A 26,779-nucleotide genomic window follows, 5' to 3' on the forward strand; every position below is an offset into this window, starting at 1 on the left:
TCCTCTGCGGCAGCTGAGCTGGGAGCTGTCCTTCAGCACCAGGGGCCGCCTTGGCCTCGGACCAGGCAGTGAGGGCGACTGCTGAGTTAGGGACACGGGACTGGTCCGATCCGCAGCCGGCTCCAGCATCGCCTAGTCACGGGGACGGAGGAGGCGACCCAGGGAGTCAGCGAGACGCTAAGGAGAAGCCTCCTGCCTCCTGCCACCAAGAATCACCCTCAGAAGTCCCCTAGCCCTCGGGGGGGGGAGCGAGAAGCCGCCCTGGGGAGGGAGGCGGGCGCCCAGGTGGGCGGGGGAGGGAGAGCTCTGGGACCTGGGACTCAGTGTGTGGCGTGTGCACGCGGGGAGCGGGCGGATGAACGGAGGCGCTGAAGTGAATGGAGTTGGGGGTGGACTGGAAACATCCCCAAACAGCACAGGCTGCGGCCGGCGGGGGCTGGTGGCGGGGGGGGGGGGGGGGCGGTGGCGAGTCCTGAGGCGCAGGCGCAGTCGGGGCCCCAGTCCCGCTCCCTCCTCCTCTCAGTGCCTCTTTCTCCGCCCCGCTCCCCCCCAAACACACTCGCACACGGGCTCTCAAGGTGTTCTCCGCACAGCGGAAGATGGCGACAGACTGAGGGGGCATGGCCAGCGGGAGCCACGGGGCCGTGCGGCTCGGCGGCCGCCACAACGGTGCTAACGGGAGACGGAAGCGAGAGGCGCACTAAGTGAAGCCCCGTGTCGCCGTCCGGCGCCTGTGGCGCCGCCGGGAGCCAGGTGGCCCGCCCGAGCCGGAACTCCGGGAGCAGCAGGCTCGGAGCCGGAGCGGAGCCGGCCCGGGACCGGCCCGGGCGAACGGCCAGAGCGCGAGCGAAGCCCGAAGGGCCGGGCAGAGGGCCGGCCGGCGGGCCTAGGAGGGCGCGAGCGAAGCAGGGAGCGGCGCGGAGCAGGCAGCAGGCGGGCGGGCTGACTGGCGGGCGGGAGCAGCGCAGCGCGGGGCGAGCGAGCGGAGCGCGGTGGCCGGGCCCGCACGGCGGCGCTGAGGGGCGCAGAGCTGCGCCGAGCCGAGACGGCCAGAACAGAGTGCGAGCCGGGCGGCCGCCGGCGCGGAGTGGAGTGGCGCGGAGCGGAGGGCAGCTGAGGGGCCCGACACTATGAGGAGTGCGGCGCTGCCGCCGCAGCCGCCACCGCCCCAGTGCCCCGCACCGCCCCCCGCCGGGACGCCTGGCAGTGCCTAGCGGGCCGGGCGGCGGCACCCCGGCTGCGAGAGAGGGAGCGCGGGAGGAGCGCGGGGACGGCACGAAAGCACCCCGCGACTCTGGCCTGAGCGGGGCCCCGGGGCCGGCCGGCCTGCCTCACCATGCAGCCACCGAGGTAGAGCCTGGACGGCGCTGAGGAGCGCGGAGCGGCGCGCAACCCGCTCGCCCGCCCGTGACGGCCGTCCGGCCTCGCGCCTGCCTGATCTCTCCAGCCCGGAGCCCCCCCCCCGAAATATGTTCAGGGGCGCTTGGATGTGGCCCGGGAAAGACGCCGCCGCGCTGACTATCTGCTGCTGCTGCTGCTGCTGGGCTCCCAGGCCGAGCGACAAACCTTGCGCTGACTCTGAGCGGGCGCAGCGATGGCGACTGTCCCTGGCGTCCCTGCTCTTCTTCACCGTGCTGCTCGCTGACCATCTGTGGCTGTGCGCGGGGGCCCGGCCCCGGGCCAGGGAGCTGAGCAGCGCCATGCGGCCGCCCTGGGGGACCGGCCGGGAGCGGCAGCCGATGCCTCCTCGCGCGGTGCTGCCCCTGCCGCCGCCGCCGCCGCCGCCCGGCGAGCCCAGCGCGTCCCCGGGCACCTGCGGCCCCCAATACAGCAACCTGACCAAAGCCACCCCCGCTGCCGGCCCCAGGCCGGACTGCGGTGGCGTCCCAGAGCCCAAGGGGCTGGACGCAGCTTGCACCAAATTGCAATCTTTGCAGAGACTTTTTGAACCGACTACCCCGGCCCCCCCACTGCGGCCCCCTGACTCCCCTTCCCGTGCCCCGGCCGAGTTCCCCTCCGCCAAAAAAAACTTGCTCAAAGGCCACTTTCGGAACTTCACTCTCTCCTTTTGCGACACCTACACGGTCTGGGACTTGCTGCTGGGCATGGACCGCCCCGACAGCCTGGACTGCAGCCTGGACACCTTGCTGGGGGATCTGCTGGCCGTGGTGGCCAGCCCGGGCTCCGGGGCCTGGGAGGTGTGTAACAACTGTATCGAGGCGTACCAGCGGCTCGACCGACATGCTCAGGAAAAATATGACGAGTTCGACCTCGTGCTGCATAAATACTTACAGGCAGAAGAGTACTCAATCCGGTCCTGCACGAAAGGCTGTAAGGTAGGGACTGGCATCCGCGGGCAAAGCACCTCCCTCGGCGGCGGGAGCGGTGGCGGTGGGACCCAGAGACAAAAGGAGGTCTCCACCCTCTATACACCTCACCTCCTCCCATCACCCGCACCGTTCACAGTAGGGCACTACAAGTGCTACCTTGGGACCCTCCCCAGAGAGGGGTGCCTCGGAGATTCAGGTCAGTCAAACCACCTGGCCAACTTCTATCAACCTCGGGTTTTGGGCACCTTCGAACTGGGGCTTCCTGGTGCCCCACCCTTGCACTAGGAGGGAGGGGTCACGGACAAAGGGGTGGAAAGAGGGATCTGGCAACCCCCAGCCTCCCTCCGCAGCCATCCCGGCCCCTTCCTTTCCGAGGAGCCAGTATTGAAAGTCCTGGGTCTAGTGACTGGTGCAGGGGGAAGGCCAAAGGGGGGAAGGAAAAATATTTGGCAAGCTAACCCTCACCCTTTGGCCCCTGCCAGTGGGTGAGAGAGGCGGCATTCCTCTTGGTGGGGCACTTGGCTCTGTTGACCTTATATGACCTGAGGTGGAGACCAGGGGTGCCTGTCTTCTCCCAAGGAGGGAACCTGCCACCTCCTCTTTCCCAATAAAAGGAGCTGGGGAACAGGGCACAGTGGCTCATGGCAGGGCCACTGGGGGTTGCTGCATTACAAAACTCCCAGTGCCTTCCCAGCACACTGGGGCACCAGTGGAGGGAAAGCTCGCTGTCTGGCTGCTGGGTACAGGCATTCAGAGGAGAGGGGAGGCCACTGCAGGATGGGCCTGCCTAGGGCAGAGCTGGGTATGGAGAAACTTCTTGACCCTCGGCAGGGTCATTCTGGACAATAGGTGCATGGCGGCTGTAAACATTTGGGATGTGTTGCTACTGCTCTGCTTGCTCAGCTTGGCCCGGGTGGCCTGCCTTTGGGAGAAAAGAGAAACGCAAGGTCAAAGGGTCAAGTGCTGAGGAGACCAGGTGGGGTGGTGGCCTCACTCATCCTGGAGCTGGGGGCTGAGAGCCGGAGAGGGAGACAGTGACTCCTAGCCGAGCTTGTCTCCTTCTGAGGCCTTGGGGAGGGGCAAAAAGTGCCCCTTTCCAACTAACGTGCCCGCTGTGGACTTCTTCAGGGTGCCATGCTCCTGGTGAGCTCCTTAAGGATTTGGGCAGGGGGTTGGGGAGGAAAGGGGTAGCTCCTTGCTCCTGACTTCACTTTCTCATTCTCCTTTTTCCTGTTCTCGTAACCTAGCAGTCTCCCTCCCGCCTCCCTCAGCCTCAGCTGACTCACTGCCTCACTCACACTACCAAATGAGATATTCCACTTCTTAAAGGTGTACAGACGGATAGACAAACACACACTGCCATACACCACCACCGCCACCCCAGGCAAAGTCATGCAGGGATAGAGAGAGGTCGTCACACTCACAAACAGTGCCAGAGAGGCAGACACCCTGTCACACACACGCATTATCTCTCTCCAATGCCAGAGACACACAGGCAGGCGAGGCGGATGAACTGTCACATGAAGAAGGACACATTTTGTCATAGAGACAGACACACACACCCTCGATGTCAGTCACAGATACACACTCAGTGAGAACAGAGGGATGTGGTCCACAGCATATGTAATAAAGGATGTCGCTCTCTGTGGCCCTCCCTCCAGTCCCCAGGCCCTGATCATTTTCCTTCCCTTTGGCCACCAGGATGACTGAGAGAGCACACCACAACTTTCCCATGGGTTCCCCCCACTGTTGTAGTTGGATCCAGGCTCCGTCCAATCCCACACTCAATAATAATCCCCTGTATTAATTATTTTTACCAAGTGCTTTGATGGAGGAGAAAGACAAACTGGATGTCTTGGATTCAGGAGGCCTCATCACGTCTACCACTTGTTAGTGGTGTGACCTTGGGCACGTCACTTCACTTCCCTAAGCTCCCATTTCCTCATTTGTAACATGGGACCCATGATCCTGGCTCTGCCCACATCCTGAGTCTTTTGTGAGATTTCAGTGGGAAGAGATAGCTGATAGCTTTTGCAGTAATAATATGACACCTGACATTGACATTATGCTTAGGGTTGTAACCTCTGTCAGAGATCTGACGAGATCACAACTGCCCAGGGAGGGTGGCAATACCAGCACCATTATCCCCATTTTACAGATGAGGAAACTGAGGTGCAGGGGGATCAAGCAGTTTGCCCTGAGGCCGCTGAGCCAATGAGCGGGAGTGCCAGGCTTCCAACCAGTGTGTTCTGCAGAGGAGCAGAGGCCTGCTTTTGCGGTAGCCTCCCATCAAGTTCCCCATGGCTAGGGCCCTTCCTGCTCTCCTTTGTCTCCTTGCCGCTGTTGCTGTCGCTGTCGCTGTCACTCTTTTGCTCTCCCTCTCAAGTGAACTCCGCCTGCTCTCTTGCTGCCAGCTGTGCTGGGAGAAGGGCAGTGCCTGCTTCCTCCTGGTGTCTCCCACTCCTCTCCGGCGCCCTCTCCCTCTGCCAAGGCCTAGACCCATAATACTCCGGATTCCAGCTGTATTATGGGCACAGAGGGGAAAGGAAGCCCTGCTCTGCTCCTAGCTGCAGTCCCTCTCCCTTCACCCCACCTCTATCCCAGTACTCTTTGCCCATTCCCATACCTGCCCCCAGGCTCCAAGCCCCTTCCTGTTTAGCCTCTACCCTAGAGGGGATCCCTTGGAGATGACGCCTCATCCACAAAGCTTCCCCCGCCCCCACCGTGGAGAGCCCATATCCCAGGCCAGGATAGGGAGTCTTCCTCTATTTCTGGAAACCAAGCTTGGAGCCTCTGCTCCAGGCCTAGATGACCGCCCGCCCTGGGGCCCTGTCCTAAGTGTCTCAGTCAGATCTTTCCTGGGCAGCTCCAGAAACCCTGTTCTCTCCCTCAGCAGTGTCTGTCCCTGTTTCGGCCATGCGGGGCCCCACGAATCATATACCTGTCCTCACTGCTGCCTGTGACACCTCCCAATTTAGTACCAGCTGCAACATTTCCTTAATGTGCGACTTACTTCCTCTCGCACAGCAGGGGATGTTAAGTTAGGCTGGCCAATGCCCATCCCCACCCTGGCCTCCTGCAACCCCAAGCCTTATCTCCCTGTGCACACAACCCCCAAGCCCTCACCTCCCCCTCCCCTTGGCCCTCCATTCCAGCCCTGCCAGACAGCCAACTCATGCCCCCCCCACCACACACACCCAGCTCTCCATTCTCCCAGCCCTGCTGCGCCCCTGCCTGGTTCCCATCCCCTCTTCCCCCACCTCTGCCCCTCTCTGGCTCCAAATTTAAGACAGTGTGACTAGGGGAGTGGTGGAAATGAAAACAAAACACTGCCTTCTTCTCTCATGGTTCTGATCCGAGAAGGGATAAAAGACCAAGAGAAGGATAGTTCGCTCTCTTACCGGCCATCGGGCCACAGAAGTAAAGGTTGATACTGAGAAAGGATGTGATAATTCTACTCTGTTCTAGACAGACCCGAACCCACATGGCAGACTGTGCATTTCATTCTGGATCTCACACTGAACAGGTGGGGAGGAGGCTGGAACCCAGGTTCTCCTGGACAGAGTGGAAGGAGCTGTTTCACCAGGAGAAGAGGCGACTCAGGAAGGTGTGGTCTCTGACTTCAAACCGCAGGAGAGTTGTCATGGTGCAGAAGAAGCAGGTCTTGCTGAGCCCCATAGGGACTTCGTAGTTCGAAAGTCCTGGGGTCAGACCCAGCTCTTTTATCTATCCCTTGCCATGTGACCTTGAGCTAGGTCCTTTGATTCTCTGAGCCTCACTTTGCTCATCTGTAAACTGGAGCTAATTCATCCTACGAGCCCTGTGAGGTCATTATTACTGACAAGTCTACACAGGACCTAGGCCTGGCACATCGGAGTGGCTCAGTTAGCAGTTTTTTTCCTTCCAAAGAGGGAACAGACTGCCCTGGGAGGAAGTGAGCTCCTGCTCTCCGCAAACGTCTTGGCCTGACTCAGGCAGACCCTTGGAGGAAATGCTGTGGAGACGACTCTCACTCCGGGTTATGGGAGGAGCTGGACAGGTGACCTCTGAGGACTGCTTCAGCGCAGGGTTTAGGCCCATGAGCAGAGTCTGCTCCCTGAACATCGGCACTGGATGGGAGGGTGCGGTAAGGGGGCTGACACCTCCACACAGATGAGGGGGACTGCCAGCAGAGCCAGCGCCTCGCCTTCTGCCCGTACCCGTTGGGGCCTTGCTCTTCCTCCACTCCGGCTGGCAGCTGTTTCTGCCTCGCTGCCTTCCTTTCTCCTCCCACCTGCCACAGCCTTCCTGCCAAGCAGGACTCCTGGGCTAACACTGATGCTGAGAGCAGGCAGCTCAGGTCACTGGGCAAAGGGCAGATGCTCTAAGTTGGCAGTGGTCCCTGTTGTCACCCAAGCTCGCAGGCCAGGAGTTGAGCCCCACAGTTGGCCTCCTGACCCAGGGTTCTCAGGGGCAAAGAGGGTGCCCTGGGCCATGCTGGGGCTGGGGCAGGGGTGGGGGTGGGGAGGAAGTGGGAGGCAGTCAAGACGTGGCCACCTGGGAACCATGGCAAAGCCTCCCCTGGGGAGGAGCCTCTAAATCCACAGAATTTCATTGCCCAGGAATGTGAGCATTGGGCTTCTGGGACGAGACTGGCACAGAGAAGAGGCAATGTGTGTAGCTCAGCCAAGAACACAGTGGATTAAATGTGGGAGGGGAAAGTGACCTCATGCTGCCCATACCTCTCCAGACCACCTCACCCCCATCCTGACCCACCCCTACCCCCCATAGTCTCCCCAAATTTTAGCCCACGCCCAACACCTCCCATCCACATACCAGTGACCCCACAACATTTCCGATCTCTTCTTAGAAGATCCCCCTAGACCCTTACCAAACCACACCCCACACCTCACTTGCTGATCCTCACCCCTACACTCCTCCAACCCCCACATCTCCCAACAGTTACCTCCAGCCCCTCACCCCATCTCCCATCCCACCCCACTGCCCTCATCACCCACCTCTACCACACACCCCTCCCAACCTTCACCCCATGTCTTTCCATTCTTCTGGCCTCTCCCCAAGCCCCCCAACCCTGCACTGTACCTCTCGCCCTTGATAACCTCCATGTCCCCTCACCCTTTGCATCTCTCACAACCCATTCACACTTCGCCTCCCTTATCCCCATGCCTTTTTGCCTCCCCTTCCGTCTTCTGGTCCCCTCTTCTGTCCCCTCCCTCCCTCCACCCCCTTTTCTGCTTTTGTGTCCTCCCTGCTGTTTCCCCTCCCTGCTCAGGGTAGACATGTGTATGTGTGCCTGTACACACACTTAGACACAGACACTCACACGGACACACAGTCTTCTTCATGGCTACTTCCCATCCTTCCCACAGGCTGGTGCCTGACTACTATAGTCACCATAGCAACGGGAACCTCCAGGAAGGATACACTGGTATCTCCTGAAGGTGGGGGTGGGGGGAGCTAGGTGGAGGAAGGGAGCCCAGCAGCCTCCCACCTAGTCTCATGGTCTGGCTGGAAGAGTCTGCTGAACACAGTGGAGGCAGTGAAGATGGGGGTGAGGAAAGGGAAGACTGTGGGTGGGGCTGACAATAAAGGAGGGTCAGAGGTCTCTGAACACCTCAAGAGCCCGAGAGGGTGCTTCTAAGTCCTATGTGGCACGTCGTCTCCTCCCCAGGCTCTGGTACCTCATGGAAAAGGCACCCCCACCCTTTCGTGTGTAGGTGGGGATGTATGTAGGAGGACATCTCAGGCTCCAGGGTGGGAGTTTGCCCTAGAAAATCTTCTCCCTCTGGGTGGTTCTTTTGTGTTCCCGCCCTCTGAGGCCGTTTACCTGCTTTGTGGCCGTGCAGACCTGATATCAGACCTGTCCCCCACCCCCGCCTTAGCTCACGTCTCGGCCACATGCGGACTCCAGCTGCAGGTGTTTGTCTGGAAAGCCAGGGGCATCTGCTGAGGGGTCTAGACTAATACAGGCTGTCAGAAGCACCATTGTCCACTTCTGACCTGGGAGGTCTCAGGGGAATGGGTATGTTGTATTCCTGCGGTTACAGGCACTTAGACCAGAGTGTATGTGGGTGGCCAGGAATGCCGGATCAGACTTCTCTCCTTAGGCATGGAGGAGGTTCAGAAAAGCCTGAATTTTTGACACCTTGAGCCAGGTAGGTGCTTAGAGGGGAGTGCAAGGGCACAGGCGAGCTGCAGCTGGCCCCAGGGAGGGAAAGAGTTGCTACAGAGTGACAGGGGCTGCCAGGACCAAAGCTCTTGCTCAAATGGATCCTGGAGAAGGGAGCTGGAACTTGGGCCACAGGTCTCTGCACTAGGAGGCTAGGCAGATGGGCGCCAAAGAAGAAAGGGGGGAAAAAGTGAAAGGGGGAAAGAAAACTGCAAGCTTTTGAGGGCCTGCGAGATGACAGGGGCTTTCTTTGTGTCCATAGACTCACTTCAATCCAATCATCTCAGCAGGCAGCAACTATCATTATCCCCACTTTGCAAACGAGACAGCTGAGTCTCAGTGAGGGCAAGTGACCCACCCATGCCACATAGCCAAAAGATTGGGGGACTGCAATACAAAATCAGGTCTGTCTGTTCTTTCGCTGGAGCACACATGTACAAAGAAAATGTTAATGATCTCCTCCAGCTGTCAGAATCAGTGCCCAGCTGGCTACTGAAAGACTGGGCTGCAAGGCCACCCTGACCTCAGAGGAGGTCCAACAAGGCCTCCTGGCAGCATGGGCCCCCCTGGAGTGGTTGAGGTGCAAAGTGGGGACCCACCAGCATCCTCTTTGTTCAGCACCCCAGTCTCTTGTCCTTGAGACCCAGCAACAGTCGCTGGTATCCTCCTGGGAGAGTGACAGAAGATGGGCACCAGGAAGGGAGGTGTTTGCTCTCTCCTCTTTCTGCAGGCTCTACACAAGAGATGGGAGGAGCCAGGCTCCCCCCGCCTGGAGGGAAGGAACTGTACTATTGGAAGCCTCATCCGCTGGAAGGATGAACCAGTACAGGAGGGGAGGAGGTCCTCCTAGGCAGGCGTACCACAAGGCCCGAGCCCCACCCAGCACCTGCTGGGAGAGCTGGTCGTAGAAACAGTGAAACCTTGTCACCCTAGAGCATGCTGACACCTGTCCTGAGCTTTGGACACCCACCTCCCATGCCAATGTTTCGATGAGCCCTGGCCTGGGATGGCTAGGCTTCTCTTGGGAGTAGAAGGAAGTGCCAGCTCACCAAGTTCTGCCCGCCTGCCTGCCGAGGGACATGGCATGGTGGTGGGCCTTCCCATTATTTCCTAGAAGTTTATTTGGTTATTCGGATAGCCTGGTGACCTAGCAGATCTGTGAAAGCCAAACGTGTCTGCTTAGTGTTTGACAACTAGAACTTCCAAACGAGTCAGCCCTCCAGAATTGGAAAACACCCTTGTTTTCCAATTACCAAAAAAAAAAAAAAAAAAAAAAGTCTTTCAGAAATTCTGGAAAATAGAAGTATAACAGGTAAAAGGTCCCAGAGACACTCTTAATGTTATAGTGTATTTCCTTCTAATATGTCTTTTTGTGGCATGTGTAGAGACATACATTCTTTTAAAGATTTTATTTATTTCAGAAAGAGAGAAACAGAGAGAGTGAGAGTGGGGAAAAGGTAGAAGGAGAGAGACGGAGAGAGAGAATCCCAAGCAGGCTCCCCGCCGGGCACGGAGCCAGATGTGGGGCTCCATCCCAGGACCCCAAGACCACAACCTGAGCCAAAATCAAGAGTCAGATGCTAACCAACTGAGCCACCCAGGCGCCCCTATATCTTCGTAGTTTTTTCATTATAGTAAAATATACATAACATGAAATTTGCCATTTTAATCATTTTTCAGTGTACAGTTCAGGGGCAATGTTGTATGATCACCACCACCATCCATTTCTAGAATGAATCCATTTCTGTACCCATTAAACAATAACTGAGTTCATTCATCCCTCCCTGAGCCCTGGTAACTTCTATCCTTCCTTTTCTCTCTATGAATTTGACTCATCTAGGAACCTCATCTACGTGAAATCATGCACTATTTGTCCTTTTGTGTCTGGCTTATTTCATTTAACATCACGTTTTCAGGGTTCATCTGTGTTGTGACCTGTATCAGCACTTCCTTCCTTTTTAATGGTCGAATAATATTTTATTGTCTGGATATACTATATTTTGTTTCTCCATTCATCTCTATGGACACCTGGGTTATTTCCACCTTTGGGCAATTACGAATAAACCTGCTCCGGACATTCATGGATGAGCTTTTGTGTGGACATATGCTTTCCTTTCCTTTTACCCTTTGTCTATCATGAATGATGTTGTTATGGGCTTTGAGATACAAGTATTGGTTCGGATCCTTGCTTTCAATTGTTTGAGGTACCTACCTAGATGTGGGCTTGCTGGATCACGTGGTAATTCCACATGTAACTTTTGGAGGAAGCACTGAGCTGTTTTCCACAGCGGCTGTACCATTCTACTTTCTTACCAGCCACACACAAGGGTTCTTAATTTCTCCACATCCTTCCCAACACTTACTATCTTACAGGTTTTGATAAGAGCCACCCTAAGAGCGATGACTATCTATTTTTACATAGTTGAAATCATAGCTTTTTTTACCCTGCTCTTTTTCAGTTATTGTTAAAGTTATCCCGAGCATTTTTCCATGTAATTCAATATTCAAAAACATCAGTCTTGAGGAGTGTACAATATCCTATCACATGAATACAGTGCAATTCATTTAAGTTGCTCCCTACTGCGAGATATTTACTTTACTTCCAACTTCTACCATTAGAATTAATGCTGTGATAAATATCTTTGTTCATACATCTCTATCAGATCTATGATTCCTTTTTTTTAATAAATGCTATTTCAATGATATTTTTCTTATTTCTCTACTTCGTTGAGTTTCTCGAATCACAAAATAATGCATGCTCTTGGTACCAAATCTAACAATACAGAGGTTTACAAAGAAAACATTAATAATCCTCCCAGTGCCACTGCCCTGAGGTCGCTGATGTTAACAATTTGGTGTGTATCCTTCTGCCCCTCTCTCTGAGCTTACATAAACATTTGCACACACAATGACTTTTTCTTTCCTTTGTTTTGCATACAAATGGGAGCATAAACATTAATTCCGCAGGATGAACATTTGGGACTCCTCTAACAGAATCAAAGAGTATTAACCTTTTCAAGGCTCTTGACATACAAATTTCTTTCTTACCAAATTTCTTTCCACAAGGATTATTCTAGTGTATACCTTCACAGAAAGCATGAGGCTAATTTACCACCTTTTCCACCATCGAGTATCATATTTTTAAAGCTTTATTAATTTGGGGTTGAAAAATGGTATAGCATTGGCTTTTAATTTGCATTCCTTAGGTTAAAAATTTGTCTTTCTTGTTTATAGGCCATTTGTATTCCCTGTTTCGTGAATTGTCTGTTGGTGTCTTGTGGTTTTTTATTGATTTTTATGTACTCTTTTATAGGTATTAATGATTTTAGCCTTTTTCTGATGCCATTTGTGGCCGTTATTTTTCTCATTTGTTATTTCAATCTTAGAACTGAAAGGAAGGAATGGGAAAGAAAAGAACTATCCCAGACCCTTAATTCATATGTCTGCCTTGTGAAGTGCAAAAATACATATTCCCATTTTACATAGGAGAAGACAGGTTCAGAGAGGTTAAATAACTAACCCAAGGTCATTCAGCTAGTAAGAGTTGCAGCTGGAATTTGAATCCAGGTCAAATCCAGGGATTTGATTGCCAGAAGGCTGTGGTACTGCCCAGTCTGTGCGAGAGCAATTAAACCATAGGTAAAGCTTTGTGCTGGTTGCTTTACATACGTAATTTATAGAAAGGTAAGGATAGGTGCTTTTATTCTCTTCCATTTTACAGGTGAGGAAAATGAAGATCAGGGAATTTAAGTCACTTGCTTGAGGTCCCATAACTGTAAGAGCAGACCTGGGATTCGACCACAGGACGGAGTTCAAAGATGTTTGACCCCATCACATAGGCTACCTCCCTAGAGACCACCTTCTTGGATCCACACTGAGGCCCAGAGAGGGAGAGTCCTTTGCTCATAGCCACATTAGCCACAGTTGCTCATTAGCCGCAACTTAGTGGCTGAATCCCCCACTCCTTACAGGTGACTTGTCCAAGTGCACAAAGCTAGCTCCAGAATCGGAGCCCAGCTTTAGCTGATTCTCCATCTGACTCGAGCAAAGGCTTGGCAATATGGACATTTCTGGGGCATGCTGGGTGGGAGCCATTAGGTAGAGTGCCCTGAGGCCTTTCTGAAGAAATGGACTCTTGCACTGGAGTCTTCCAGGGCAAGGCATTTCCAGAAGTCCCTAAATGATAGGACCCGGAACAGAAGAGCTAGTGTCCAAAGGCAAGAAAGCCCTTCTATGGGGAGATAGCTGCTCTCCCTTCGCCGGTTGCCAAAGATTAAAGCAGAAATAGCGAGCCTTCAGCTCTAGGTAGGAAGCTGGTGGGTTTGGATGAAGCAAAGCAGTAATTGCCTCTTTTCGACGTCTTCATCTCCCAGGGCGTGTGTTTCTGTGTGTGTGTGTGTGTGTGTGTGTGTGTCTGTGTGTGTGTTTAGAGGTAAGTGGGAAGGGAGTGCTTTGAATGGAGAGTGGAAATGGTCATGTACAGCCCCTAGAACCCAAATGTTCTTCCCCCCACATCCCCTTAGAATGAAAACCTTACTCATATAAGAAATGGGCTGAATACACTGATGGTTGAAAATCACTCTCCCATCTAGTCCTAGAAATTTCTCCCCAACTTGACCTGCAAGTCCATCAAAAAGATTTGTTTGAGTAACAAGCTAATTCCTTCCATGGTAATAGTGAAATGGAGAGACCGCCAAGGGGCAACAGGGCATGTAAGAGCTTGGGCACTGAAATCCAGGTAAATCTGGCTCTGAAATCTGTCTTCTCCATAAACTAGTTGTTGAGACCTTGAACATGTTCTTTCACTTTTTTGGAACCTCACTTTCTTCACATTCAAAATTAAGAAGTAGGGTCATTGTGATGCTTAAAGGACATACAACATGCTAACCTCTTAAGACTACAGTACCTATGGGATGGAAAATGCTCACGAAATGGTAGCCGCCATTATTGTTACTGGTTGTGTGGCCTTGGGCAAGTTACGTAAACTCTCTGGTCCTTCCTGTTGTCATCCATAAATATGTCTCCACCTCGGGAGGTGGTTACAAGCATTCAATGAGTTAATAAATGTCAGTTGCTTAGAACAGAGCCTGGCATATAGCAAGCACTTAATAAACGGCAGCCAGTATTATTCTCACTTTAATTAGATGTGTTTCACCCAAATGACTGTTGAATACCCAATTGAGATTGACAACACTGGGATGGACTGCTTAGGAGAAGGGAAAGGTAATTTGGGAGCAGGCGGTGAAGTGTCTGGCATGGAAGTGGGAGATCGGGAGCCAGAAGGCAACTGGTGTGACTCTAGTGAGTGAGGGCACAAAGACATGCTTAGGTAGGGGAAGAAAGAGGCAGAAATGGAAGGATTCCAAAGCCTTGATTCACCTCATCCCTAGAGACCAAGCACGGCTGACAGATTCTTTTATCAGGTCTCTGTTCTCCCCAGCCTCTCATCTGTCTATCAGGGTACTGCATTTGGAGAAGGAGGTAAGACAGGGTCAGGGAGCTGGTTTCACAATGATCCCTTTGGAAGGCTAGAGATTGCTTTCTGGGCCTGGGCCCAGGGCTAGCAATGTGTGGCAGACAGCTGTGTCTGGGAGGGGGCAGTGGGACTTTATGCTGCACATGTCTGTGTGCAGCTCAAAGGAAGCTACAGCTGTCACTGTCTCACTGGCAACATTCCTGTGGTGGCCTGCACAGCCATTGGGCACAGAAGCCCCCAAAGCTCCTGTCCTCTCACATCATTTCCTCTCTTTGGCTATAGGACCACTCAAGTTCTGTTGGCTTGTTAAGCTGACCTGGCCCAAGCCCATGGCCCAGGCAGTGGGGATGGAGTAGATGGTCCAGGACTGGGCTGTGCGGGGCCTGGGGCTTTAGGGCTGAGTCTGGTGAGGTTGGTCAGATTAAGTCTTAGACATTTTTGTTTTATTGTTTTGAAGGTTCATGGATGCAAGGAAGCATTTTTGTTTCATTTTCCCTTTATCAAAGTATTGAGTATACATATGTATACTCACTCTTCAGAGTCAAACACTTGAAATTCTCTTTCCTTTTTCTTCTGATATTTATCTCCACATTTCTAATGGTATGCCAATACTACTATTTCTTGACTTGTCTGTTTTAAATATCAGTGCGTGTGTACGTGTGTGAATTTTATATACATACATATATATATGTGTATATACATATACACACACAATACACACACACACACACACACACACACATATATATATAACTTAATGTCTTTCAAACGATAAATATAAATCTCAGTGCTTATATTTAAAACAGAAGCCTTCTGCTCAACCCCTGAGCCTCACTCTTCAGAGTTAAATATTTCCAAATCTCTTAGCTGTTTCTTCTGATATTTACCCCCGCATTTTCAAGATGGCATGCCAATACTACAATATCTTGAGTTTTTTGTTTTAAATATCTATTGACTTTCGTTTTATTAGAGGAGAATTTAGCTCTCTTACTACCAGCAGCACTGTATGTGCACACATAATTCCCCTCCCTTCATATATCCAATATTGGCATATTACAATTTCTGATTTTATCAGGATTCCATTTCTACATTCTTAGGACTATAAATATTGTTCACAGTTGAGTCATGTAGAATACTGGATTACATTTCCTTCCTTAGTCAACTTGTTTTCCTGGAGTTAATATTTGCCTCATTTTGCTTAGTTCTGTGTGACTTTTTGCTAATACATGTCCAATTTCCCCATCAGAGCTGTAAAATTCATGCAAACACATGAACATCACATAACCCATTACCTCTACCTTTTTATTGTAGGTCTCCACCTTACTCCAATCTGAGCTAGTTGTTGGAGGCTTCATTTTCAAGTGCTCAGATTTCAAGTACTTAGCAAGCACCTTTTCTGTATACCTAGCTCCTTGTGAAACACTAGGGGCAATGCACAGATAAGTAAGATACAATTCCTGTCCTCAGGGAGCCTACAGTTTACAGGATTTAATTTATACAGATGTCTTACTAGAAGGCTTGGGCTCCTTGCAGGGACTTTGATCCAGGCTGTGCCTTTGATCCCACTCTCCAGGTGGGCCTTATCTCTTTCCATCTCTCTCCACTGAATTACCAAACAAATACCAGGCAGTCCCCAGGAGAGCAAAGGTGGTCTCAGGCTGCATTAACAGAAACAGAGCTTCCAGGTCAGGAGGACTGATACTTCTACTTAACTATGTTGATAAACTCTGTTTAGGAACTGGGTTCTGTTGCAAGGGACACAGAAAAATAGGAACTCATCTGAATATGAACAACCAGGATAGAAGAGAGAACTGGAAACCACATCCTATGAAATAATTGAAAAAAAAAAAAAAAAAGGAAATGTTTGGCTCCTTAGAAGAGTAGTCTACACATTGCTATCTCCATTTTCCTTCCTTTACATTTGCTTTTAAATTGGCTACAGTCTGGTTTCTGTTGCCACTACTCCACTGAAACCATTCTCACTGTGATGAGACTGCCACCATGTTTCTAAGTCCTCATTTGCTGATCACTCCCTCTTCTTGGAAACTCTCTCCTCCCCTAATTTAGAGAATGCTACTCTTTTCTGTTCTCCTCTAATCTTTTAGGCCACTCCCTCATCATCTTCATCAGATTCCTTTCCTCCACCTTTCCCTTAAATGTTAGTGTTTTCCAGGGATCCACTGTTGGTCCTTTTCTTTTTGTGCTCACTCTCCCTAGACAATATCATCCACTTTTGGCTTCTGTTCTTGCTTTATCAGTCAGGGTGAGCTAGGATATGCTGCGGCAACACACAATTCCTAATTATCTGGAGCTTATCACAATAAAGTTATTTCTTGCTCACAAAACATGTACAAAACAGGTCAGCAGGGAGCATATGTTCATGATAGTCACCAAGAGACCCAGGCTAGTGGAGGGTCTGTTTCAACACTGCTTCCACGGTCAGCAGCAGAGGGAAGAGAATATGCCACATCATATACCAGCTCTTAAAGCTTCTCCTGAAAAGTGATCCACATCACTTCAATTCACATTTCATTGGCCAAAGTAAGTCATAGGGTCATGCCTAACTTCTAAGGGTAAGGGAAAGTATACTCCTACCATGTTTCTAATGATTAACCCCTTATCCCTTGGTGATTTATCTCTGGCCCAGACCTTCCTTCTGAGCTCAGACCATTATGTCCAACTGTCTTCTTGACATTTCTATCTAGCTGAGCCACATATACTTCAAAGTCAATATGGTAAAAAACAATTCATCTTTTTCACTCCCAAATCTACTCCGCCTCCTGATTTCCTTCTGTAATGAATGAAACTACTATTCATCCTGCCACCCAAGCCAGAAACCTGGTAGTCATCCTGGACCCCTCCCTATCCCTCATTCCCTACCTCCATAAGTTATCCTGTTGATCCTACCTCCTTGATGTTTCTTCTCACATCCGCGCCTTCTCTCCATTTCTTTTTTTTTTTCAGAGCCAATTCTCTCCATTTCATAATTGTATGCTACTGCCTTAGTTGAGGTCCCCAACATCTCTCACTCAGATTATTGAAATAGTTTCCCATCACCCTACCTGTGGTCTTGCTGCCTATACTCCCCCATCCACACTTTCAGGCATAGCCTGAAAAGTTAGCCACAAAAGTGACATGTGATCTTTTAAAAAGATGTTATTTAAAACCCATAAAAGGCTTGGGGTGCCTGGGTGGCTCAGTGGGTTAAGCCTCTGCCTTCAGCTCAGGCCATGATCCCAGGGTCCTGGGATTGAGCCCCGTGTCGGGCTCTCTGCTCGGCAGGGAGCCTGCTTCCCTCTCTCTCTCTCTCTCTCTCTCTCTCTCTCTCTGCCTGCCTCTCTGCCTACTTGTGATCTCTGTCAAATAAATAAATAAAATCTTTTAAAAAATAAAACAAAATAAAGCCCATAAAAAGCTTTCAATTGTCTATAAGATGAAGCCCACCTCCTCCTCGGCATCCAGAGTATATCATAATATGGGCAAGGCCTTCCTCCGCAACTGCATCTCCCATTACACCCCCCCTTTGTAGCCTCTAACTAAACTAAACTACCTACAGTGCCTGAACCCAGCACTATTTCACACATCCAGGCCTTTATACCTGCTGATTTCTTTGCTCGAAGTACACTTATTCCTGCCCTATTCTGCCTAGCGAACTTCTTCCAATTTTTTCCCAAGTCCCAACTCAAGCCTCCTCCTCACGGAGATGTTTTCCTACCCTCAGCATTCAAAATACAGTTGATCACTCCTCCCTCTATGCTCGCACTGTATCAAGTACATACTATTTAGCACAGTGACTTATAATGATTGATTCACAAGGTTGTCTCTCCTTCTTGAAGATAGAATCTTATCTTACTCATCTTTATCATATGTATCCCCTCACTGCAGTGCCAGATATTCAGAAGATGTTCAGAAAGTGATCCCTGCATGAACAAATGAATGGGAAGATCTGACTCAGGGAAGTTTACAAATAACTTCAGGGCTATCCAGGGGGACGGGAAGCTGACTGTAGATCTAGTAAGAGCCATGAATAAAGCCACAGAAAGGCATTATCTCAGCTGGAAAGAAGGGAGAACTTCTTTAACTGCTAGAGTTGTCTAAAAATATGGGCTGCTCTAGGAGAGAGTAAATGCCCTGTGACAATAGCACTTGGTAGTGATGTTAGAGTGGAAATTCCAACAGCAGACAGGGAAGTGGAGTGATGACTCTCATAGTCCCTTCCAGTCCGGAGTGATCATGAACCTGCCTCCACTGCTCATCTGATTGATATGAATCAACCAGGCTCCTTAAGAGCTACCCCTGCATTAGGAACACCACTTTTCCACTGACCAGACTAACCCCTGGCCAAGCCAGGCCCACCCAGCCATTGGCCTTTGAGCGGATGGCCTGGGAAGTTTGGAGGTGCAAGGTCCCTCTGGAATTGCACTGGCTTTAAGTTCTTACCCACTTCTCCAGCCATCTCCTCCAGGCCAGGCCAAAGCACTGGAACCCATGACTGCTCATTCTCTGAAGCAGGAAAGCTGTTGGTTATTTTTATAGCCTCTTAAGCAAGGCTGTATCATCCACCCGGATTTGCCCTGTAATGCCTCTAATCCCAGTCTGACTCTGCCAATCCCAATGAACTACGGCTATCTTCAGAGTTATGTCCATGATCTCTTTTCCCTGAATCGGAGACTGACTTTGACCTTACCCTGTCCTGATCCACTTCTTTGAAAGCCCAGAATCAGGAATAGGACCGTGTGGTTCTTTTCGGACCCTGCCCTAGGAGGTACCTCACAAAATTCTAGGTGTACCGATGGATGTGGTGCAAAGAGGCATGGGGTTAGTTGTCAGAGGATGCGTTTTAATCCTGGCTTTGTAGCTGATTTCTTGCATGCCTCCAACTCGGCTAAACCAATCCCTATTTCTGGGCCTCAGTTTCCTCCTAGGTAAATTATGGGGGTGGATGGTTACTTGTGTGCTGTGGACGGTGGGTTTCATCCCTGAGTCCAGCCTGGATTGTTGCTCTGCCTCCACAGGCTCTGCAGCTGTAGCTCCTGGCCAAGGGTCCCAGGAGTCCATTAAGAAAACAAGCAGCCATAAAGAGAAGGTCTGCAGGGAGGATTTTGGATGGGGAAACAGGCCCTAGGGACATTAGCAAGTTGGAATCCAAGAAGGAAACTGCCAACTTTCTGGCTGGCAAGAACAGAAGCTCTCCTCTCTGGATGGTTTTCCAGCTCTTAAACCAAGACGTCCAGGATGGCCTCCTCTTTCTAAACCCTCTGGCCCTGAATCTTGGCTTTGGGTGCTGTGTGTGTATATACTCACCTGTGTGGATTCACACAGCATTGTGGGGGCCAGGAGAAGTCAGTCACTTCTTTCCAAAGGAGCATAGGGGTGAGGATGCCCTGGCCAGGGCTGCAAACCCAGGAAGGAGGAAGGTAAGCCTTTCTCAGTTCTCCTGGTCCTCTCTAAACTGGCAGCTACAGAGCCCACGAAGGTTTCTCATCTTTTCCCGCTCCCATTTCAAGAGTGGCTTAGCGGCCCAGTTGGGAGGAGGGGTGGGATAGCCTTCCCAGCTTCCTTTTTGGGTTAATTGGTGTTCCCTCTAGTTATTCCCTGCTTCCTTCCCCTCCCAGTTCCCATAGCAACTTGGCTGCAGCAGCCAGAACTTGATGGAGCCCAGTGGTGGCCTGACTGAGGTGGGAAAGGGGGTTCTGTAGGAAAAGGAGGGCACTGCTGGGTCAAGTCTTCCAACACCACCCATCCTCTGCCACTACCTGGAAGGTCCAGGATGGTTAAGCTTAGAGGACAGTACATGATGCAGAAGGTTTTTCTGCCAAGGCTGGAGTTTGAAGAGCCTAAAAGCCCAGAGCCAGCCTGGTTCTCAGCTGTCCTCCCCCATGCATGCCTTTGTTTGCCCTGTCCCTGAGTGCGGAATTCACAGTCATCGGTAAGATTGTCTGGTAAGAAGAACCATGGACTGAGAGCCAAGAAACCAGGTTTCAAGTTTCTCCCTCTGCCATTATTTTATGCGACTACAGACGAGTCATTTCCCCTTTTCTGGGCCTCAGTTTCCTCATCTATCAAATGCAACTAGAGGGGCTAATCTGATAGTTCTCTGCGTATAATAATTACCTAGGGTGTTTTGAAAAACTACGAAAGTGTGGGTCCCACCCACAAAGAATCTGACTTTGCTGGTCTAGAGTGCACTTTTTAAAGACTCTCTGAGTGGTTCTAATATGCAGCCAGAGTTGAGAGACTAGAGCAAGAGATCTCCAAGTGTCTCCCAACGGACTCTTTAAGACATTTCTTCCTTTTCCCTGCATGTCCCACCTCCAGCAGGCCCCACAGCTTCCTTAACCCTGGCTCTTCTAGCTCTTCCCGGTCCTTACGGTTGAGTATTCAGGCCACCCCCTGTGACTGTCCAAACAGGCCGGTGCCCTCTGGTTCAGTCCTCATACTGATCAGTCGGGGCAAGCTACTTAGGCTCGATAAGGGAAAAGGGATGCAGAAACTAAGGTAGGTTTGCTGCCCGGATGGGAGCCCCGAGAGACAGACTTTTCACTTGAGAAGGACCCTAGGCCACCTCCGAAGCAGGTGAGCCAGCAGTGGCCTCAGCTGTCCCTCTATGAGGCCAAGAAATTGGATTACCTCTCAGCCCTTTTTTGCTCTTCCTCCATTCCCCTCATTAGCTCATTGCCTGTTCCTGCCTAACCACCCACAGGCCTGGTGTCCCCCTCAGGCAATCTTTCACCCACTTATTGTCATGGTGACCCAGACTAGGGGGTATGGCCTTGAGGGAGGGTCTTGTAATTAAGGAAAAAGGCCACACTCCTACTGTAAACCGCACCCCCCTGCCCCGCTGCCAACCCCTTCCTCCCTCTCTCTCTCCCTCTTTCCCAGCATACAGGTGAGTGCCCAGCCACCATCCCATTATTAGGCCAATCACAGCTGCCTGGGAGGAGGGCTACAACTCCAGCTGGGCCTTCTCTCATAGGAGCAGGAATATTGAAGTGGAAGAGCCCAGAGAGAATCCTACAGGGAACTCTGAACCCAATCGGTGGAAGAGGGAGCAATTCCACACACTTGGAGTGAGGACTGAGGAGGATCCTGGGTCCAGGCTGCTGAGATTGGGGCAAGGCCTGTGGACAAAGGCTCACCTTGGCACTGTGGGTTCCAAAAGATGGAGGGGATTCTCTGAGGCACTGGGATCCTTAGCTCTAGGCATCTTCTTTTCTTTCTGGCCTTGCTTTTATTTCTTCTACCTTCCTTCTGCTCTCTTATCCATCTTCTCATCCCTACTTTTTTATATCCCCGTCTTCCTCACCCACTTTAATTCCCCTGCTCACTCTTAACCTCAACTTTGTGACTTCTTCTTACCCCTCCTCTTCACAAACCCCCTCTTACACCCTCTGGTGTCCCCCCCCCATTATCCCCCTTCTCTTCCTAACCCTTCATCTTCTCCCACCCTCACTGCATCCCTATACCTCCCTTGCCCTCCTTCTCTTATTCCTCTGCTCTTTCTCTTCAGGTCTACCCCCATCATCACCATTTCCTACTTTCCAACTCCCTACTCTTTCTCATTCTCTCTTTCTTACACAGTCCTCCTTCATACCCTCTTACCCCACTACCACTCTCTTCTACCGCTTAGGCTCCCTCTTACCAGTTCACCTCTCTTACCCTGCCTCTTACCCTCACTTAATCTCTTACACTCTCCTTTAATTCCCTTCTCCTTCCTTTGCACATACCTTTTATCCCAACAACTTCACTTTTAAGAGCTTGTATAAACAAAATTTAACACAAGTGTACAAGAGACATATATATATGAAGATAGTCACCAAAGCGTTGTTTATAATAGTGAGAACTTGGAAATAACTGAAATGTCCATCTACAAGAGATTGGTACTCTTCCCACCCCATTCATACAAAACTCTCTGTTCTTTCAGCATGCCATGAATTTACTTACCTCTACACGTCCTTCACCTCAGCCTGGAATGCCCTTTGGTTTCATCTCTACCCATCCCGTCTAAAATCCTACTCCGAATTCTAGCTCAACTGTTATCTTCTCGCTGAAATCTTCCCCAAGCTTTTCTATTTACTTCCCTTCAATGGCCCGTGGTTTACCTCTCCTACAGTATAGATCACATGCCATAGATTCAAATTAGATGCATCTACCTATGAAACTGGAATTTCTCCTAGAGTAGGGATTGGTTCTCATTTACGTGTCCTGTTCATTCAGTCAACAGACTTTTTTATGTATATTGTGCAGAGTACACAATGGTCAATAAGACAAACCCTGTCTGCTCTCATGCATCCTGCATTTTAGTGAGGCTGACTGAGAAAACCCAAATGAAGATGCGGACAAAGTCATGCTTGTGATGAAGAAACACTTAAGAAAAAGAGGGAGTAATGAGAAGGCATCCTCTAACTAGAGGGGTCAGGAAGACCATCTCTGAGGACTTGACCTGTGAACCAGGCCTGAAAGATGAGAAGAACCTAGCCATGCAAAAAGGCCAGGGCGGGGTGTGGAGAGCATTCCAAGCCAAAAGAACAGTATGAGCCAAGGTCCTGTGGTAGGAAGAAGTAGGGTATGTTCAAGGAAAAGAAAGAAAACCTATGTGTGTACATGTGGAGCATGATGAATTTGAAGGGAAAGATAGGAAATGAGCTTGGAGAGACAGATGGAAGCCAAGTTATGCAGGGGCTTGAAGTCCGTGGTCAGAAGGTTTGGGTTATATTCTACATGCATTGAAGGGTTTGAAACAAGGGAGTAATAGGATCTGGTTGTGTTTGAAGATCACTGTTACTCCTGCATGAACAGCAGATTGGAAAGATGAAGAGTAGAGGCAGGGAGGCCAAATAAGAGACTCTTGTACAGACAGTAGTGGCCTGCACAAAGTTTTGGAAATGGAGTAAGAATTGGCAAGCCTCACTGACGGACTGCATGCAGGGATGCACGGAAAGAGAGGAATAAAGGCTGACACCTAGGTTTCTGGCTTGAATACCTGGGTAGCTGGCCATGGCACTTAATTGAAATGGTCCAAACTTGGAAATGAGGGCAGATTTGGAGTAAAAAAAAAAAAAAATGAAGACCTTCATTGTAAGATTTAGAGCGTGTTAAATGTGAGATGTCGGTGAGCTGTCAAAGCACCAAGCAACACTCTCTTCCTCAGGGGATGGATTTGCACTACAACCCACTACCACCCACCACCACCACCCATCACCACCCTCTGCTTTGGAAAAGGCTTCTGGGGGGATGCATTGTGAAAGTTCCTGTTGGCGGTGAAGTTATTTGTATCTTACTGAAAGTGTTTAAAGTCAGCATAAGAAGCTCTGACCATGTGGTTCTTGATGTGATGGAAAGGCTTCCAGCAGCACCATGACCAAGGACTCTTGTTCGAAATACAGATTCCTAAGCCCACCTCAGTCCTCTTGAAGCTAATCTATTTAACAACCACCCCAGGGGATTCTGAGGCCCATGGAAATCTAAGTACCTTTGCTGTGAGAAGCAACAATGACAAGGTGCTCCTGAAGATATGAGGAGGCTGGGGGCAGGGCTAGCCCCATACAGGAGTTGCCTGGGCATCCTGTTGATGTGTTGTGTGGCAGGCCTGGGGTGGGGCCTGAGATCCTGCGCTTCTCACAAACTCTTAGGTGATGCTGAGGCTGCTGATCCACATCCAAACTTTCAATAGCAAAGAGCCAGCTCAGTGGTTCCCAGTGGGGGATGATTCTGACCCCCCCCCCACCGACCCAGGGACATTTGACAATGGCCAGAGACATTTTTTGGTTGTCACAAAAATGGGAGGGGCGTAGGACTGGCAGCTACTGGGTGGAGTCAAGAAATGTCGCTCAAGGGGTGCCCAGGTGGCTCGGTCGTTAAGCGTCTGTCTTCGGTTCAGGTCATGATTCCAGGGCCTGGGATCTAGTCCTGCGCCAGGCTCCCTGCTCAGTGGGAAGCCTGCTTCTCCCTCTCCCACTCCCCCTGCTTGTGTTCCCTCTCTCGCTGTGTCTCTCTCTGTTAAATAAATAAATAAAATCTTTTTAAAAAAATGTCACTCAGTATCTTATAATGCACAAGACAGTTGCCAGTACAAAGGATCCAGTCCATGGATATTTACCCAAAGAAAATAAAAACGCTAAATCAAAAAAATACATGCACCCCTATGTTTATAGCAGCATTATTTACAATACCCAAGATATGGAAGCAAACCAAGGGTCCATTGATAGATAAATGGATAAAGAAGATACGGGGTGTGTGTGCCTATGTGTGCATGTGTACGTGTGTAATGGAATATAACAGAATGGAAATAAAAGTTATAAAAAGAATGGGATTGTGCCATTTGAGACAACATGGACCCAGAGGGTATTGTGTTAAGTGAAATAAGTCACACTGAGAAAGGCAAATACATATGCTTTCACTTATATGTGGAATCTGAAAAAGCAAAACAAATGAAAAAGAAACAAAGCAGAATCAGACCTAGAAATACAGGCAACAAACTGAAGGTCGCCAGAAGGGGAGAGGATGGAGAGATGGGCAAAATGAGTGAAGGGAACTGGGAGATACAGGCTTCCAGTGACGGGACAAATAAGTCACAGGAGTAAAAGGCACAGCACAGGGATTAAAGTCAATGGTATTATCGTGTTGTATGGTGGCAGATGGTAGCTACACTCGTGGGGACTCTAGCATAGAGTTGTTGAATCACTATGTTGCACACCTGAAACTGTGTAACATTGTATGTCAACTGTATTTCAATTTAATTAATTAATTAGTTGATTTTAAAAACTTTGTTTTAAGATTTTATTTATTTGAGAGAGAGAGAGAGCACGAGCAGGAAGGAAAGGCAGAGGGAGGAGAAGCAGGCTCCTTGCTGAGCAGGGAGCCTGTTGTGGGGCTTGATCCCAGGATCCCTGGATCATGACCTGAGCTGAAGGCAAACACTTAACTGACCGAGCCACCCACACACCCCTTTAAAATTAAAAAAAAAAAAATGTTTTATTCAGTTCAAAATATCAGCTGGGGTTACTGTGGAGAAAGTCTGGGCTTGATGATAACCAAAGAGTACAGAGCAGGGAACCTCAGCAAGGACCCAGTGCCTAATCGGAGTGGGCTATATGAGGAATAGGAAGTATACTGAGAAGTGAAACTGCAAAGGAGCATTTGCAAACGAAACGTGCCATCTGCCCCACACCATGGCTGAAGCCAACAGGACAGAGCATGGATTCAGTAGAGCTTGAAAACACATGTGGTGCCTGGTTAAGGCAGATTCCTGTTTTCATTAAAACTAACCCTTCACGTTAGTATTGCCCTTCAGAGTTTACAAAAACATTTTCACATGTGTCTTATTATCTGATCCACGTAACACCCTAATGAGGGAGGGCAGGGATTATTCCTTCCACCGCTTTCTTCAATTTAGAAACTTTACACCATCAGCCGAAGAAGTGTTTGCTGAATGGAACAGAACTGAAGTTTACCTCATTGTAAGTGACTCCGGACAAGTCAGGATACCTCCTGGGGTCAACGAAACCAGTAGGGTTTGATGGGATGATCCGTAAAACCCCCTCCAGCTCTGACATAGTAGTTTTGTGATTTTACCAGTGAAAAGAAAACATAAGCCTTGGAGGACTGCAGGTGAGGGGCCTTAGGACTTGGGGCTATGAGATGGGAGATTTTAGAGGAGGATTAGTGGTCTTTGACCCCCACCCTTCTTCTCCCCCACCCCCTGGATCCTGGTGTTGGGTGGGTGGGCAAATACACCCCCTCCTTCATCCCTGTCTTTTGAGGTAGGAAGGGGCTGGCACTCAGGCTGATGCTCTTTCCTCTCCCCTTAGGCTATCTACAAGGCCTGGCTGTGCTCCGAATACTTCAGCGTGACCCAGCAGGAATGCCAGCGCTGGGTGCCCTGTAAGCAGTACTGTCTGGAAGTGCAGACCCGGTGCCCCTTTATACTCCCCGACAACGAGGAAATGGTGTACGGAGGGCTTCCTGGCTTTATCTGTACAGGTAAAGGCAGAGCGTCGATGACGAGGAGGGAGGAGGCTGGGGGCCCAGGGCAGACACCAGGTTGGGGGCGTGGGAGCAAGGAGGACGACAGGGAAGTCAGATTAGAAGAAGCCTAGTGCCTTGAAGAGTGGGCAGTGAGGTCCCCAGGTTCGGACAGGGCCGAGCAGAGCAGGGGCAAAGAGCACAGGGGCCATCTCTCTCCACAACTTGCCCGAGAAACTGTCTGGGATCCCTGGGAGAGAAGTATCCAGAAAGGGAAGTCACCAAGGGACAGGGGGAAAGGAGTCTGGGCCAGGGCTACCAGTGCAGTCACAGCTTTGAAAAATCTCCTCTCTAGGAAAGCCACCTGTCCCTTTAGCACGCCACCACACCTTCCTTATCCATTGGCAGGGTTGCTGGATACTTCGCCAAAGCGGCCGGAAACCAAGTGCTGTGACGTGCAGTGGGTCTCCTGTGAGTCGGAGAAGAAGAAGTTCAAGGAGACTGAGGCCCCCAAAACCCACCACCAGCAATTCCACCACTCCTATTTCCACCACTACCACCAACAGTACCACCATTTCCACCCCCGCCATGACCCCCCCGGCCACATCAGCCACAAGCCCTCCCTGCTGCCGGTCTCCGGGGGCTCTCGCCTCAGCCCCAGCAGGATCCGGCTCTATGTCCTTGTTCTCATGCTCCTCCATACCATGGTGTCCTTCTCCAGCAGCCAGGGCGGTGGAGGACTGGGGCTGGAGGCACTGCCGGCCCTAGATGAGGGCCTGACTCGGGAAGAGTGACAGCAGGAAGGGAGGACAGACCTCCACCGCACACTGACATCAGCTC

General features: G+C 50.6%; 1 protein-coding gene across 1 annotated transcript; it reads left to right on the forward strand.

Annotated features, from left to right (window-relative positions):
* Nucleotides 1-1,323: 1,323 nt before the first annotated feature.
* NALF2 (NALCN channel auxiliary factor 2) lies at nt 1,324-26,759 on the forward strand. Its single transcript, XM_080795329.1, has 3 exons — nt 1,324-2,336; nt 25,786-25,957; nt 26,348-26,759. The coding sequence occupies exons 1-3, from the start codon at nt 1,470-1,472 to the stop codon at nt 26,731-26,733; spliced, it is 1,425 nt and encodes a 474-aa protein (XP_080651455.1). The 5' UTR covers nt 1,324-1,469; the 3' UTR covers nt 26,734-26,759.
* The last annotated feature ends 20 nt before the right edge of the window (nt 26,760-26,779 follow it).

The sequence above is a fragment of the Martes martes genome (genome assembly GCF_963455335.1).
Source record: "Martes martes genome assembly, chromosome: X".
Lineage (NCBI taxonomy): Eukaryota > Metazoa > Chordata > Mammalia > Carnivora > Mustelidae > Martes > Martes martes.